At 40.0% G+C, this 18490-nt stretch overlaps 1 protein-coding gene across 1 annotated transcript in view; it reads right to left on the minus strand.

Annotated features, from left to right (window-relative positions):
* LOC145395790 (ionotropic receptor 21a-like) overlaps positions 1–18490 on the minus strand; it is a 69413-nt gene that overhangs the window by 20743 nt on the left and 30180 nt on the right. The window contains exon 6 of the mRNA XM_080269327.1: positions 14961–15147. Coding sequence (XP_080125453.1) covers positions 14961–15147 — 187 coding nt within the window. The remainder of the gene's footprint in view (positions 1–14960; positions 15148–18490) is intronic.

An 18490-nucleotide genomic window follows, 5' to 3' on the forward strand; every position in this document is an offset into this window, starting at 1 on the left:
TGACAATTATTCACTGTTCATAATACCGATGCCATGTTCTAATGATTACCAACCTATAATATATGTATGAATTCTGCCCTTGACATTCTTGTGTGTATAGTGTGTGTTAGTAAACCCGCTCTGTCTTCCTGTTCATACCATATCTAGTGTCTCTCTGTTTTTATAGTGTAAATTGTATTGAATTAGTGCAAGAGATGTGTGAAGGTGTACTGCCGAGTTTTTATGCCCTGTTCCTTTGTCGGTGCTTTATTTTCGGTCCGGAAAGAGGACCCCGCTCAGTTGCGGGCGTTTTTTGGACGAGAGGTCGGACTAAAAACACCCCGCATAACAATTTCACCTCAGCTGATCTTGTGCACTGCACACTTAAAGGCTGACCATAGGAAGAACAACTCGCTGGGCAACGTCCTTCCTATACTGTAGCCTACTAGTGCTGTTGGAGCCTGTGGCAGTATGGGGACTGGGACGTAACAATATTCACCTCTATCCTATGTGTTTGTCTTGGGTGGCATATATAAATTTGCACCAATTATTTTCCCTTCTGATGTACTAATCTCTACTGCAACTAATTCTACTTGTGAGGGTATGTCTGTTTCTGTCTCTTTTACATAGAGTATTTTCTGTTATTATCGTAATTCCTCCTTTTTTTTTTTTTTCTGTGTCCTCGCCAAATACTGTACTCATCCACATTTAAAGAGTTGTTTGATATCCTTCAGTTTAATTTTGTTTCTGTTAGATAAATAATATGAGGCTCATTTATATAGTCTTTTATCTCTAAAAAATTGGATACCATTCCTTCTACATTTGAGTATATTCCATCTATCTATTGCCAGACGCCTTACTGCGGTGAGGGGTGGCCACAAACAAATCGACCCCATGTCACTCTGTCCAACACTATTTCAGTGCCCCGCTCCCAGCTCACAACCCCCTCTCTCATAAACATCCCCACTCCATCCCTCCATATCATCCTTGGCATCCCCCTCCCTCTCTCTACCTCCACATCACCCACATACACCCTCCTCGTCAGTCTCTCGCTCTTCATCCTCTCCACATGACAACACCACAATGCTCCTTCTCTTCCTGATTCGTCAGTCTGTCTTTCCATGTGACTCCACATGCGCCTCTTAACTCATTTCCATTCCTCTCACTCTTGACTTCTGTCCCTCCAACAAGGTCCTAGCTTTACTTCCATGCGTTAGTCTTGGTATCACGTTACTGTCATGTAGTAACTTTTTCACTTCCATGCTCTCTTCCTTGTTTCTTATCACTGCTCTCAAGGAACAAGCAACCTTTCTTCCTCGTTGTACCTTTTCGAGCACTTCACCCTTCCTCCTGTGGCAGTGTGGGGGGGGAGGCGGTGGCTCAGTCGGTAGAGAGGTGGCCTGAAGTCCTAACGGACCCAGGTTCAAATCCCCGCTGGGGTAGGGAACAGCTTAAGGATTTGAATTTCATTAAATCAGGCTTTACTGATCTACCAGAAGACCCGCCAACATGTCGTAAAAATACCCCTGCTAATACCAATACACCAGTCCTGTATGAGACAGCCCTAGCATGTATTCTATATGGACGGTGGGTGTTAGCACCGAAGTGGTGACATGTAGAGGTGTATGGTATGTAGGAGGACTGCTGGGCCTTGATAGCAGGCTGTGAAGCCTATGCCCAGAGTCGGGCACATAAAAAAAAAAAAAAAAAAAAACTTCAGTCCTTACAGATCGCACTCCTCTAGTACTTAAACATACTCACATTTTCCATTTCTTCCTCATCCAGCCTCACTGTACATTCACTGACTTCACTTCTCTCGAAAACCATAACACTACCCATCCCTACATTCACCTTTATATTCCGTTTCTTACACTCTCTCCCAAAGTCATCCACAATGCCTTGCAGATCCCCTTCGTCTTCACTTAACAACACAGTATCATCTGCAAACAACAGTACAGGGAGTTTCCAAACACTGCCCTCTCTCATTAGGGCCGCTTCAGTACCTACTGCCCTACCTTGTATCTCTTTTATAACCCATCCGTGTACAGACTGAACAACCAAGGAGACATGACACATCGCTGTTTCAATCCAACCTTCAAATAGAAAAATTCACTCAGTTCGCTATCCACACGCACTGCAGCCTTAGCACCCTCATACATACTCGTCACGTCCTTCAGCAAATTCGCATTTACTCCATATATTCTTAACACTTTCCACAATCCTTGACTATCCACCCTGTCATATGCTTTCTCCAAATCCGTGAAGGCCGCATACAACTTCTTTCCCTTCTCTAGAGAATTTTACGCTAAAGATCTAAAGATGAATATCTAATCTACACAACCTCTTCCCTTCCTAAAACCTCCCTGTTCTTCTCCAACTAATTCCTCTCTTATTTCCCTCTGTTAATAAGTATCCTACCATATATTTTTCCTATTTCACTAAGAAGACAGATACTACTATGATTACCACACACTTCTTTTTCCATTTTTCCTTTGCACAGGGCAATAATTATACCTGACTTCCAATCCTCTAGGACTCTACCTTCCTCCCAAGCCAATCTGCACATCTTCCACATCCATTCTACTACTATCTCTCCCCCATGCTTTAGCATTTCACCACACGCTTTATCAATTCCTGGGGCATTCCCCGTTTTGACTTTATTCATTGCTTCCATAACTTCCAACCTTCTGATTTCTTCTCATCTCACATCCCTCCGTCTTCCAGCCATTCCCCAGCCAATTATTCTTGCATTACTTTCATTCTCTATATCCAAAAATTCCTTAAAGTGTATCCAAAAATTCCTTAAAGTGTTCTCTCCATCTGCTTACCTTTTCTCCCTTCTCCACTAGTAATCTACCACTTTTATCTTTCACTCCCCGACTAACTTCTTTGACACCCTGTCTTACTGTCTCTACCTCCTTCTAGAACATTTTCTTACATTCCCTCCACTGTATACTTAAATTCTTTCCAAATTCCTCATCCACTCTTTTCTTATTCTCTCTCACTAATCTTTTCGACTCACTCTTCCTCTCGACATATAACTCTCTCTTCAGTCTCTCAACTTCTTCAACGCCCCTATTTCTCATCCACTCACTATACAGAATCATCTTTTGTGCCACAGCCTGTCTCACCTATTATTTCTACCATGCTGTTCCCTGCACCCCCTTTCAACTTCTCTTCACCCTACACACCACCTCACATGCTGCACAGATTTCTTCTGAGATTATCTCGCACACACCTTCCACATCCCTCATCTTCACCAATTATTCATATTTACCCAATCGCTCCTCCACTTCTCTCTTATATTATGCATTTCTTCCATCCTCTTGTAACCTTTCCAGCCTCTATGTATGCACTACTTCCTCCTGTCTTTCCCTTCTTCTACTTCATTTCATTTGGACCTTGATTTTCACCAGCACCAAGTGGTGGTCAGAAACTCCACCAACCTCTATATGCTCTTGCATCCATTACACACCTTCTTATCCTATCATCCACACACATATAATCAAGTATTTCCTTCCACTCATTCAGTTCACCACCCACCCTTCTCATCACTCGCCACATATACCTATGGATCATTTTGTGTCTGAAGAGGGTAATGACTACCACCAACCCCCTCCTGGCACAAATGTCCACTAAAGCACTGCCATTCTCATCCATCTCTGCTGGCACATCCCAATCACCAACTACTCCATCCACCTTTATATTCCCTACTTTATCATTCATATCACCAATCAAAAACACTCTCTCATTCCTTTCAAACTTTTCCATGCACACATCCACATTTGTCCAGAACTCTTTGCTCACTCTGCTTGTACGATCTTGCTTTGGCACATACACGCACACAATCGCCCACATTTGTAGTCCAACTTTCAGTCTTACCCACACAATCCTTGTGGCAACTGATCCATGCTCACCTATATTCTCCTTCCATCTGTTACTCACAACAATACACACTCCTTCTTTTGCCCTCTCATTCTCACTTACTCTCACACATGTACCCCGTCCATACTCCCATTCTCTCACACTCTCTCCTCCCCATTTAGTTTCAGTTTATCCACATACATCTACTTTTGCACCTTCAAGCACATGGACAATCTTTCTCTCTCTTTCACCTCATCATTTGCACCCCTTACATTCCATTTCGCTATCTGTACCATGTCCTTTGTTCATTCCCCTGAGCTCTATAATATGGAGAGGTTATTTCCGCAGCGAGCGTGTAACTATGGCTTGCCCATGGAAACACATGCACTCGTCACGTCAACAGTGGTAATGTAATTGCATCTCTGTTCTTTGCTTGCTGTTTCTGTTTCACTGTTGCTTACGTAACCCAAGCAGTGGGCCATGGCACTATGTTTTCCAAATTCATCAGTTGATTTCAAAAGACGTGGGTGTCGGTGGTGTAAATAAACAACATCAGTGCCGCCCTGGGGCCTTGGCGGCGGTTACACAAACTACGTGGTGCTACCCACGAGAAAGCCTCTCGATACCATAGAGCTCACTGGTTCGGTTATTAGTCATCACCTTTTGGTCAGTCCTGGTCCAAGGCTTCTTGAGTTTTTTTTTTTCTTGAGGAAGAAGGAACCAAAGGCCGCGAGCCCGCAATTATTGTTCCTTCCAAGAAAAAAACAATATACAAGAGAGAGCCAAATTCAAGATCCGATCATTTCGAGATGCCTGGACACACTGCGTTTGAAAGACTGGAGAGCATAGTTAGCTGTAGTGTTCACATATTTGACATTGGTTGAGTCTACTATCTTCCTCTTATTTAGTTCCTGCTGTTTATGTGCCATTTTTTTACTTGGAATCTTACTTCTTAAAAAAAAATACTTCCCACTTCATTTGATCTTATTCTCTCTATTCCTTTAGTAATCCCCATTCCTCTTGAGTTGGGCACCTTTTTATCCACACTTCTTTGTACTCCTCTGATTCCTTAAGTTTGACAGCATTTTTTGATACCTCTTCTACAGTGTTCACACTTTGGAAGGTCACTTTCAGGGGCCTTGACCTGTTTCTCTCATATTTCCCTAATCTCTTAAATTTCTCTACATCTTTCTCACAGATTACATTTGATACTACTTTCAATATGCCCATTATATTTACCACCTCTTTGTTATCTCTGGTGATTCAATTCCATATTTCTTCTTCACCTTTACCAGTGATGGCTATAGATCTGTTAATCCCAGCTGTTTCCTTTATCAGCCTTGGGTTCTTCCTTATGTTGTCTTTCACTACTCTTGTCATGTCTTTTGCTTCAGCCTTGTTTTTTAGATCTTGACTTATTTTGGCTACTTCTCCCCATGTATTATTTTACTTCCTCTGTGTAGTTTCTCATCATTTCATTTACCAGAGTTATCTTCTCATTAATGTCCCTACTTTGCTCTATTAGATCACCTACATCTCTAATTATGTCTTTATCAAAATTGTACTCCTTCAAAACTCTTTCATGGGTGACTACTGTATTTCCCATTTCGTTCATTTTCTTCCCCAGAATATCTACCTCATCTTGCAGCTCACTTTTGTTGCATCTTTTCTGTTAAATTCCTTTACCAGTTCCTCATTTTTCTCCTTTTGTTGGTACAGTTCCTTCCATATTTCATCCAATTCCAGTTTGAAAGTTTCTTCCAATCTGTTCACTTTCTCTGCTTATTTATTAAATGTAACCAGTTCCACCAGGTCTCTGTAGTCATCATTTTGTTTTTTACTGTTTCCCTTCCTCTTACCTAGTTGCACTTCTTGAAAGTACACCATCTTATAGAAATATAATTTCCACTTACACTTCAGCATCTCCGTTTGGTCAGTGTGGGAATTTACTCACGCCTCGTCTGTTTACCCGACAGTGTCTGTCGTCTGCTAACGCAGCAACTCCTCAAGGCTCTGACTACTTGATATACTTCCTTTGGAAGTAAATCAAGTGTGTGTGTGTGTGTGTGTGTGTGTGTGTGTGTGTGTGTGTGTGTGTGTGTGTGTGTGTGTGTTCTTACCTAATTGTATCTTTACAGGAATGAGTCAAGCTCGTACTGTCCCGTGTCTTAAACCATATTTATTGTACATATCCTTAAATTTGTGAATTGTTTTGGCACACACTAATTCATTCGGTAGTGCATTCCATTGATCAATTGCTCTGTTTGGGAAACTGAATTTCCTTACGTCTTTATCACCTCTCTTCTTATGCAGTTTTTTGCAGTGTCCTCTTGCTGATGCTTCTCCGTATGTTAAGTAATCATTTATGTCTATTTTATCCTTTCCTGATATGCATTTATATAGCATTATCATGTCACCTCTTTTCCTTCTCTCCTGTAGTGTTGGTAGATTCAGTTTATTTAGTCTTTCTTCGTAGCTTAGGTCCCTTAAGCTCGGTATCCATCTTGTAGCGGCCCTTTGAACTTTTTCAATCTTGTCTATGTGCTTTTTGAGATGACTCCAGACTACTGATGCATATTCCAGGGTTGGTCTAATGAATGATGTTATTATCCTTCTTAGCATGTCTTCATTTATGTATGTGAATGCTATTCTCATATTTGCAAGCAGTGTATACATGTTCCGTACCTTCTCGCTGATGTGTTCAGCCGGAGATAGTCTGTTATTGATAATCACACCTAGGTCTTTCTCTCTTTCTGATGTATATAGGGTTTTATTTCCTAACTTATAATCCCAATCAGGTCTTTTTCCACTTTTACCAAACTTGATTACATGACACTTGTCCACATTGAATTCCATTTGCCATGTACTACTCCATTCATGAAGTTTATTTAATTCTTCTTGTAGCTCTTTACAAGAGTCTGTGTTAGTAATTCTCCTTTGTATTTTTGCATCATCTGCAAACATATTCAGATAGCTCTCATTTCCAGTGTTACTGTTTATATCATTTATATACACTAAAAACATGATTGGTGCCAGCACTGAACCCTGTGGTACTCCACTAGTCACTTCTTTCCATGATGAGTAGTTTCCTCTTAGTACTGTCCTCATTTCTCTTTTTATGAGAGTCTTGCATCCAACAAAACAGTTTGCCTCGAATTCCTCCTTGATGGTACAGTTTCCATAAAAGTCTTTGGCGTGGTACTGTGTCAAAAGCTTTCTTGAAATCTAAATAGATACTGTCCACCCATCCTTCCCTTTCCTGTATTGTGTTTGTTACTCTGTCATAGTAGCTCAACAGATTAGTAACACATGATTTTCCTTTTCTGAAACCAAACTGTCTTTCTGTTATCATACTGTGTTCTTCTAGATGATTTACCCAAGCTTTTCTTACAAGTTTTTCTAATACCTTGCTTACAACACTGGTCAGTGATACTGGTCGGTAGTTGAGTGGATTTTGTCTATTTCCTTTCATGAATAAGGGGACAATATTTGTTTTTTTCCAAATATCAGGTAGTTTACCTTGACTCAAGGATTTCTTGAAAATTAAAAATAATGGTTTACATAACTCCTTTACACATTCTCGTAATACCCAACATGAAATTTCATCAGGACCACTTGCTTTTCCTCTGTCTAATCTACTTAACTCCTCCTGTATTACTTTTTCTGCTATTTGTATATCTGGTAGTATGTGTGGACATGTGTGTTCCACACAGTCCCTCTCAAAATTTTTTTCTTCTGTAAAAACTAATTGGAAATTCTTATTTAGTGCTTCACAAATATCTTTCTCTTGTGTATAAGTGATTCCCTCGTCCGTAATGGATTGTATTATATCTTTTACTTTAGTTTTGCTTCTGATATAGCTGTAAAACAGCTTTGGTTGATCACTACTTTTATTTATTATATCCTCCTCAAACTGTTTTTGGGCTTCCCTCCTTATTCTTGTATAGTCGTTTCTTGCCTGTTTGTAATTATTGTACGCCCTTTCACTATTGTGTCTTCTGTATCTATTCCACAACAGATCTCTTCTTTCTTTTGATTTTTTACATTCTGTATTGAACCATTTCTGTATTTTCTTATCTGCTTCTTTGTGCTGTGGGATGTACTTCTGGACTCCTATTTCATAAAATTCACAAAATTTTTTATATACAGCATTTAAATCTTGTCCTCTAAGCTCATTTTCCCAATCAACTTCTAAGAAATACTTCTTTAGGTCTTGATAATTTCCCTTTTTATAGTTTAGGCTCTTTTTGTAACTATCATTGCTGTTTACTATGTCATATGCTATCCTGAAGTTATAGTTTAGTACTGCATGATCGCTTTTGCCGAGTGGAGGGTGATATATTAAACTGTCAGTATCATTTTCTTGCCTTGTAAATATTAGATCTAGCACTGAAGGTACATCAAGTCCTCTTTTTCTAGTGGTTTCCCTCACATGTTGCATTAAGAAAAACTCTTGTACGAGATCCAAGAGCTTTTGGTCCCAACAGCTTTCTTGGCTATTTATATCTAGAGTATTCCAATTTATATTTGTATTGAAGTCCCCAGTTAGTATAATTCTTTCCGATTTCTCTTCCATTTTATGTAGCAATGATCTTACACTCTGAATTGTACTCTCTGCCAGGTCTTCATGTTCGTCTCCTTCCCATGTGTTTGATCTGGGTGGCATGTACAAATTGGCTACAATTACTTTACCTTCAGATGTGTCGATCTCTACTGCAATCAGTTCTACTTGTGATGGTATATCTAGTTTTATTTCCTTGACTTTTAGATTTTTCTTAGTTAATATTATAATTCCTCCTCCTTTTTTTAAATATCTGTCTCTTCTCCATATATTGTATTCCTCTAAGTTTAGTATGTCATTTGATATCCTTGGTTTTAATTTTGTTTCAGTTAGGCATATTATTTGTGGTTCATTTTCTCTGACATAATCATTCATCTCTAGTAATTTAGATACCATTCCGTCCACATTTGAGTACATCAACTTTATCATCTTGTTTATATACTTGTCATGACATGGTTCTACTACCTTCCTCCTTTTTCTTCCATCCTGTTTGTGTACTACTTTCGTACCTGTAATCCTATTACTTTGTAAAAAAAAATTCTTGTCCTCTTCTGATCTTCCCTCATTTTTTGTTTTTGCTTCCTCCCTTTTCTCTTTCAGTAATTCCAGTTCCTCTTGTGTTAGGCATTTTTTTATCCATACATTTTTGAACTCCTCTTTTTCCTTAAGATTCTTTGCATTTTTTAGTATCTCTTCCACAGTGTTTACACTCTGGAAAGTCATCTTTAGAGGTCTTGTCTTGCTTCTCTCGTATTTCCCTAACCTTTTGTGTTCCTCTATGACTTTACTACAGATTTCCTCTGATACTTGTTTCAGTAAGCTCATTACATTTGCCATCTCCTTTTTGTCTCTTGTGATCTTGTTTTTAACTTCATCCTCTTCTATACCAGTGATTACTATTGATTTGTTTATCTCTACTGAATCTCTGACTAACTTTGGATTGTTTTGGATTATTCTTTTCACCTCCTTTTTAATGCTTTTTTCCTCCACCCTTGTTTCTAAGTCTTTCTTTACTTTCACCATTTCTGCATACGTGGTTTCTACATCATTTTTGTAGCTTTGCACAACTTCATTTACTTGTGTTATCTTCTCCTCAATATCACTGCTCTGGTCAATAAGACTGCTAACTTGCCTAATTGTCTCTGTGTCATTTTTGAACTCTTCCATAACACTCTCGTGATTGACTACTGTACTTGCCATTTCACTAATTTTCTTCCTAAGTGTACTCAATTCCACGGTTAGTTCACTGATGGTTGTGTCTTTCTTATTGGCCTCCCTTCCTAGTTTTTCTATTTCTTCCTTTTGCAAGTGCATCTGCTTCTTTATTTCATCAATTTCATTTTTGAAAGCCATTTCTAGTTTGTTTACACGTTCAACCAGTCTATTGTGGGTCTCTACTTCAACCAGTTCTTGGTAGAAATCATCATTTTGCTTTTTACCTTTATCCCTTTTCTTTTCCAAATTTGTTTTACTGAAGTATGTATCCATTTTGCAATACTTAAAGTGCAAAGCATATACTTACAATCTCCGTCCTGTTGTAAACAAACCTCAGAGATGACTCAGCGTATTCTTTCGTCTTGGTTCTATTTCCTGTTTTTACAAGTCTTGTTGAAACTTATTATTTTTTTCCTTTTTATAATGAACAATCATTTAGTCTAACCTGGTACTGAGCTTGACTCATACAAAGATACTATTTAGGTAATGCCACTGGCCGTGATGATTTGGTACGGAGCGCCGGTGTCACACGTGTGTGTGTGTGTGTGTGTGTGTGTGTGTGTTCCTGAAAGTTGTGGAAGAATTTTCACCAAACCACGAAGAAATAACAATTATGTGAATGGGCAGAAGTGATTAACTTTTCGTTAGGATTTGATCAAAGACGCCTGAGTACCATCCAACATACACCAAACTGCATTTTGGCCAATATCTCAGGAATAGATAGAGATATTTTCTTAAAATTTGGTTTGTAGGTAGCTTGTACCTTAGCCAATATATTTGGCCGGTGATTAGCATATGGCCCCAGAATGCTTTTGTTTTTCATTTAACTAAAAATTTAAACAGACTTCGTACGGGATTTCTAACTTTAACCCAGTAGAAATCATTGTCACCCTGGGATGACAGTTTGGTGCATTTTAGAACCCCAGATTGCGTCCTATGATTCTTGGAACTATGACCTGATAGATGAATGTTAGTGAGCTAAGAACCTTGCTCACAAAATTCCACCTGCAGCAACTCAGGGTTTTGGAGGGTTAAGTGTAGCTGCAGAGTATGTAACCCATCTTTCATGACATTCTTTAGAAGCTGCAGCAAAATTCTGTTATCATTTGTGTGAAGATAACCTGCCATGCCTCGTCCTTTAATTGCTGCTCCACAGTGGAACTGTTCAGGTATTTCAGCAAACTGGGAGGAACTTCAACTGCTCTTGTGTGAGTTTTATCTTCTGTGTTTGCCTTCAGGAGACAATTGTCAGAAACAAGACTCTTCATGTTCTAAGAGGATATACAGTTATCCGCTCACCAGCTATTATGGACTCTGGTACTCGAGGTGTCTGTCCTCTGCTTTGCTGTACCGTCTGGTCTCTCCTTCAGGCTGTGGCTGTTCAATTACACCTGGGGAGGAGTTACATCTTCTGTTTTCTGTATTTATCCCCCCCCCTCCACCCCCCTCTGTGCCTTGACTACTTCATTCGTCAGCTTTCTTGGCCATTTGTTCTAGGCAAGGTAAATGGGCGTCATGCTGTGTGGGGTGAAAGTAAATGTGATGCTTTTAGTGATCTCATGGCATCTTTGGCTGAGGATTTGGATCAGGTTCCACTGAGCACGGGAGACCTGACGTATTTTCGAACTTGTATTTTATCTGTTATTGGTCTTACATTGGTATCCCATGATTCTTCGCTGAACTTTTCATGTGAGATTTTGTTTTACTTGAATGGTATTGATCATTACCCTATTGTGAATAAAGCATGCAACTCTGTACTGGTGAAATGTCTCCCTCCCTTGTGTTTGGGTTCGGCTGACTGGGGAGAGTTTGCAGAACACTGTAGTCTCGACTGTAGTGTTCCCCACATTCAAAGGGCTGATGATGCAGAACAGTATTTCACAACTACTGTATATCAGGCTGGCCTTTCCTTAATTCCACGGTCTGGAAAGATTTGTAGGTGATCTGTGCCTTGGTGGGATAAGGAGTGTGCTTTAGGTAGGTGTGTCCACAAAGCTGCTTGTAGGAACCTTAGGAAAAATAAAGATGTCTTTTAAATTCAATTCAGGAAAACTCGTGCCTGTTATCAGTGGGTTACGAAGAACTCGCATCAAAACTTGTGGAGAACCTATGTCTCCTCAGCCACCTTATCCACTCCTTTACCATTGGTCTGGAAGAAGATGATGAAAAAAACGGGTAAATAATCACTTTCTCCTCCCTTGGTGCTTAAAATTCAGGGATCTTCTTTATCCAACTCCTCTGAGGAAGCTTCAGCCCTGGCAGAACATTCTTCAGCCCTGGCAGAACATTTTTACAATGATTTTTCTTCAGATCCCTCCAAGCCATTCAGCTTATTGCGGTGTCAACAGGAAAGGTGACGTATTTTATTTGTGTATACAGAATGGGAACTTTTTTTTTTTTTTTTTTTTTTTTTTTTTGCCAGCTGCGAACTCAGGGCTGCTCTCCAGGAGTGTAATTACTCTGCTCTTGGGCCTAATGACATTCCATATGCTATGGTTTACCATTTGTCGTAAGAGTCTTTGTTTTTATTGATAATTTATAAGAGGATAAGGAATGAAGATAAAGTATCCACTGATTGGGGGACTGGTTTAGTTCTTCCATTTCCTAAGCCACATAAAAACTATATTTTTAATGAGTCTAACTATAGTCCCATTTGTTTGACTTCTCTATGCTAACTGTTTGAGAAGATAGTTAGCAGAAGGCTAGTTCAGTAACTAAGGAAGATGTTTCTTCTTTCTGTCATAAAGAGGGTTTCATTGGATGAGATGTACATTGGACTACCTCATAGGATCTGAGTCAGCAGTCTGTGAGGCTTTTGCATCTGGATATCGTCTTGCAGCTTTGTTCCTTGACCTGGAAAAGGCATATGATATGGCATGGCACCATGGCATTCTGAATTAACTTCACAGTTTGGGGCTGCATGGCCACCTGCCATTGTTCCTTAGTGACTTCTAGTTGAACCGCAGGTTTCAGGTCCGTGTGCTCTCCTCACTCTGTCCTACGAGTTCAAGCAAAAGGTGTTCCACAAAGGAGTGTGCCAAGTGTTCCTTTATTTGCTGTTGCTATCAATGACATACTTGGTTTCCTGCCGCAGAGGGTGTCTTCTTCCTTTTATGTGGATGACCTAGTGATATGGTTTGGTTCCTAGTTGTGTGCTGTTCAGAGGGGGATGCAGCTGGTGCTGGAAAGGCTTGCCAGCTGGGCAGGCTGGAGAGATTTCCATCTTTTTTCAAGCATGAGTGTGGCAATCCACTTTTATAGATTAAAGGGGCTGGTGCCTGCTACAATACATGGAAAAGACTAAGTTTCTTGGCTTAACGTTTGAGTGTCAGGTTACTAGAGTTTTACCTTTGAAACTTCTCTCAGTGTCATGTAAACAGCAATGAATTTGTTGAAGGTACTGTCTTTATATCTCACACCTCGTGGGGTGCTGATCAGAGTACACTCCTTCGCTTGTATCAAGCCTTAGGTGGATCTAAACTTGCCTATGAATGTGAGGTCTATGCCTCCTCTACTGTTCCGCAGCTTAGTGTCCTTAGTCCTTTGCATCATGCAGTTTTGTATCTCGCCAATGGTGCTTTCAGATCTTACCTGATTCCTAGCTTGTGGAGGCTGATGTTCCTTCCCTTTATCTACAGCATAAGTCGCTAATCATTCGTTGCTGGAATCGCATAAGATATATTCCAGAGTAATTTATTGCTGTTTGTGTAGGATGGCTGTCATTTTTTCGGCATCATGTTTCTCATCCTCGCACTCCACATTCCTTTGGGTACAGGGTCAGGCAGATTATGGGGGATTTAGGTCTCTCTGCATAGCCTGTCTGTCCCGCTCGGCAACAAAGAATTGCACCATGGTACCTTCCCGGGGTGTAGGTGTGCAGGGATTTTTAGAATACTAAATCTTCTCTTTCTCCTCTGGCGCTTCATCAGCTATAAGTTATTTTTGGAACATTTATTCATTCAAAGAGGCACCCCTTCCTGTATATAAAGATGGTTCAAAGTCACACACTAATTGTTTCTCATCCTCGCACTCCACATTCCTTTGCGTACTGAGTCAGGCTGATTATGGGTGATTAAGGTTTCTCTGCAGTGTGTCTGCCCTGTCCAGCTCCCAAAAATCGCTCCATGGTGCCTTCCTGAGGTGCAGCTGCGCATGGATTCTGAGGTTACGAAGTCTTCTGCCTCTTCTCGGGCTCGCCATCAGCTGTTTAGGACCATTTGTCAGTTCACAGAGAAACCGTCCGTGTATATACAGATGGTTCAGAGTCAAAAACTGGTGTCGGGTCTGGGGTGAAATTCGCCGATTTTATAAGGGTTGGAATTCCCCTAAATTCCACTATTTTATCATCAGAATTTAATTCAGCTCATCCCCTGTCCTTGCCTTTCTCGAGTAAGGCAATGGTTCATGCGCATATCAGTGTGGACTGCAATGATATAGAAGATACATTTGAAAAATCAACGTCTTCTCGATGACCCCTGCCAACTACCGCTTTCCTGCTTCTAATATGACACCATACTTGAAGTATGATTCTTATTTGCTGGCAGAGCCTGTGGGATGCTGTTCTTAATAATAAATTAAGGGATGTTATTTAGAGGGTAGTAGTGCTGAGGGCTCTCCCATCCATGTCTTAGTGATTAGAGGTGGCTGTTGCCCAGCAATCCACTGGGCACTTATGGCTTAGTCATGGGTTCCTAATGTGTGGTGGAGTTCAACTGTATCGTGATGATTGCTTTGTTCCCCTTACTGTCCGTCACACGCTAGTCCTGTGTCCGAGTCTGGGGGACCTGCGGTGGAGGTTTCTCCACAGGCGTGGCAGGACGGAAGGTGCCTACTCTCTGTCATTCATACTTGGTGGAGTCATTGGCTATCTGATTGATGTTTTTTTCCTAAGGAAGTGAACTTCTTACACCTTTTATTGTTGATTGATGATTTACTTACTTTGTTGCAATTTATCCTTTTAGAGGTATCGATGTTGTTTTAGTGTACAGGTTTTAACGTTTATTCGGTATCATATAATCAAGCTGTTGCAGTGCCACAATTTTTATTTCCAATAATTCAGTTCAATTCTCTTGTCATCTACAGAATATTTTTATTCATCTCAGGATATAACTCATTGAAGACTTGCAATTAGTGATGACTAGTTCACTGCTAAGGATTTATCTGCAACTGGGTAAAAGTGCTTGGAAGTTGCAAAAATAAAATATGTAAGACATCGTCCTTGTGAAATAATAACTTCTTTACTACAGTAATACAATTGCTATCTGCGGTAAATGTTACTCAGCTGAGGAGTGATTTCGTGTAAAAAACATATTAAGCCAAACGATTAAATTCTCTTACCCACCTGCCATATAATCCTCAGACATTTATCAATCTGAGGTGTGTAGGGGGCATCTTGAGGCACTGGCCAGCCTACCGAAACCTGTGCCAGGTTTTCCTTGCCAATATACAAGGGGGAAGTGCCATCTAGTTTTGCAAAGTTCCGGGATATTATCAGCTGCAGGTTCAGAGGGCTACTAATATGAGCACTCCTGAAATAAACACAAAAATAGTTAAATGTTATAATTTAACCAGAAAAAGCATGAGGTAGGATAAATAAGGACGGAATATTCGACACTGCGAGAATAATGAACAGCATGCCCAATAGAATGGGCCTCATAATCATTCGTACATCATTTAGTCCTCTGGAATCCCGGCGGCTCGTCACATACCAAACCATCTACAAGTTTTTGCTCCATCAAATTCAGCTGCCAAACTGCTTTTCAACTGGCTGTTAATATAAAATCGTTCCACTTAAAATTGTTCCACGTAGAATACAGTCAAGATATGTAAAATTCATCTTAGACAATTTACCAACCAACAAAGCTCCAGGCCCAGATCGAATTCTTCCAATTGTTTTGAGAAAGTGCTCCCTAGAACTTGCTTATGTTCTAGCTAAATTATTCAGGCTATGCTTACGTACTTCTTCATTCCCTAATTCTTGGAAAGAAGCCAATATCAATCCAGTTCTGTAGAAAGGAAGTTCCTCTGACCCCTTTGATTACAGACCAAAATCTATCACGTTTTCTCTTGGTAAAGTATTTGAAATTGGAATGAATGAGCATATAATTAACATATTGAACTGAAAAACTTATTTCATATAGGCAGTATGGTTTTCGCCACGAAAGATCCACTAGTGATATACTTAATCTCTTGACTCACACCATCCACCAATCAGTTGACCAGCATGGAGAAACTGATGCAGTAGCCTCTGATATTCCTAAAGCTTTTGACAGAGTGTGGCACCATTCCCTGCTATCTAAATTCCCATGCCATGGACTAACATCTTTAGTTCCTCTGATTTCTTCATATCTCAGCAGCAGTAATATAAGAGTAAAAGTAGAGGTATGTTCAAATATCCCTCAGTGACCAATGGCCTGCCACAAGGATCAGTTCTGGCTCGAACCCAATTCGTAATTCATATTAATGATCTCTTATCTGTCACTTATAATAAATTCATTCATATGCAGATGACTCAACACTTCACAGTTCATTCACACTTAAACACCCATTCACAAAGTTTAATATCTCTAACTCACAACTCAGTACAGCCATCTCCATAAATCAAGACTTATCTAGGATCACTGAAGGGGGACAAAATAACCTTGTCTCATTTAATGCTAGTTAATCCAAATATATGCAGTTTACTAATAGCCAGATATTGCCAAATTCCTATATAATCTTCAATACTACTAACATTCCTATCTCCAAAAGTATTGAAATTCTCGATGTTTCACGTAACAATTCCCTCAGCTGGACCTCTCAGGTCAGATCATTTGCTAAAACTTCCTTACAGATACTTGTATTACTGTACAGAGTTCGTTGCTTCGTCACTGACGAGCGGTTAGCTATAATTTATAAGAGTCATGTGAGCTCTCAGCTTGAATATTGCTCACCCTTGTTGAATGTTTGGGGACAGGTTTAGGGCTGCCAGATCTGGACAGTCAAAATACCGCTCGCCTCCACTGAAAGCCATGCTCCCCCTCCCCTCCTGCCGCCAACACAAACTTCCCAGTAAACTGTATTACGTTGCAGCAACGTTACCACAACGTTGGGTTTATGTTGCCACAAAGTTATGGCACTACGTTGTGACAACGTAATCTTGTATGGTTTTCTTAAAGTTGCCACAACGTTGCACGATAACGTCTTTTGCAACTTTCAGGCAACATTGCCACAGCTTTATGTAACCAAGCAGCAACCTTTATAGAACTTACCAAAACCAACACATATTTGTGTATCTGTGAAAAGGAATAAGCAAAGACAGATCTTTCTACATTAAATTTCTATTTTACGGAAATTTCTCAAAAATACAACTGGTAATGAGTCCATTCAGTGTTTATACAATCTTGTCATGTCTTAATAATAATAATAATAATAATAATAATATCATTATTAATTATTATGGTGGGATGAAGAGGTTAAGAGAGCAGTGGAGGAAAAGAGGAAGAAGTGGCTAGAGTGGTTACAGGACAGGGGTTCAACTGAAATAAGAACTGAATATACTGAGCAAGAAGCACGTAAAGAGACTAGTGAAGAAGAGACAGGAGGTCAGTGGTGATCTAGGAAGGAAAATGAATGCAAACTACTCTGAAAATAGGAAGTTATTCTGGAAAGAGGTGTAGAAATGAAGAACTGAACACTGAAAGAGTTATGAAGGATGTAGGTGATTATTATTAACCCATGGTGATGAAGTAAGGATCAAATGGAATGAATATTTTGAAAGCCTGATGACTAGAGAGAGCAGAGCCACTGTAAACATGATTGGTTTGGGGGGTATACAGAGAAGGAATGCAGTGCCAAGAAGCTTGTCACTCGCACAGGTGAAGAGTGCTGTGAAGCGGCTGAAAAATGGGAAAGCAGCTGGGATTGATGAGGCGTATGCAGAGATGATTAAGTATCGTGGAGAAAGCGGAATGAAGTGCTTGTTGGAGATATGTAAGAAGGCATGGATGAGTGAAACTGTGCCAGCAGAGTGAAAAAAGGCTGTGATTGTACCCCTATACAAAAACAAAGGAAAGCGAAGTGGGTGCAAAAATTATCATAGCATAAGTTTACTGAGTGTGGTAGGGAAGGTATATGGAAGAATTATTTCAGAGAAAGTAAGATAGATATCTGAAGTCCTACTGAGTGATGAACATGGTGGCATTAGGAGGGGCAAAGGATGTGTGGATCAAATATTTGCAGTGAGACTGATAGTGGAGATGGCTTGTGAGTAGGACTATAAGGTGTTTATGACATTCATGGATCTGGAAAAAGCATACGACAAATTATCCAGAGAATGATTGTGGAAGGTTTTACGCATATTCAATGTAGATGGTAGGCTGCTAGGTGCTATCAAGAGTTTTTATGATGGTAGTGAAGCATGTGTAAGGGTTGATGGGCATCTTAGTGAATGGTTCACATTCGGTATGGGCGTGTGACAAGGTTGTGTGATGCCCCCATGGTTGTTCAATATATATATGAGTGGGGTGATGAGAGAAGTAAAAACACGAGTAATGGAGAGAGGGATGGCGTTGTGAATGAATGATGATGGATGGGATATCTCATATTTGTTGTATGCTGATGATGCAGTACTGCTTGGAAATACCGGACAAGAACTTATAGACTAGTGCAGAGTTTTGCTGATGTCTGTGAGCAACGTGCCTTGAGAGTAAATGTAGAAAAGAATAAAGTGATGGTTATTGAGAGATATGGTAACTCCCAGTATGATTCTACAGTGAATGGAGAGAGACTGGAATTGGTGAGAAAGTTCAGATACCTGGGTACAGTGATAGAAAAGAGAGGAAAATGTGCAGAAGTGGAAAGTAGAGTGACACAAGGATGGAAAGTAGCTGG

The sequence above is a fragment of the Coenobita brevimanus genome, chromosome 33, assembly GCF_032717465.1.
Source record: "Coenobita brevimanus isolate Jiangsu-jjx chromosome 33, ASM3271746v2, whole genome shotgun sequence".
Taxonomy (NCBI): Eukaryota; Metazoa; Arthropoda; class Malacostraca; order Decapoda; family Coenobitidae; genus Coenobita; species Coenobita brevimanus.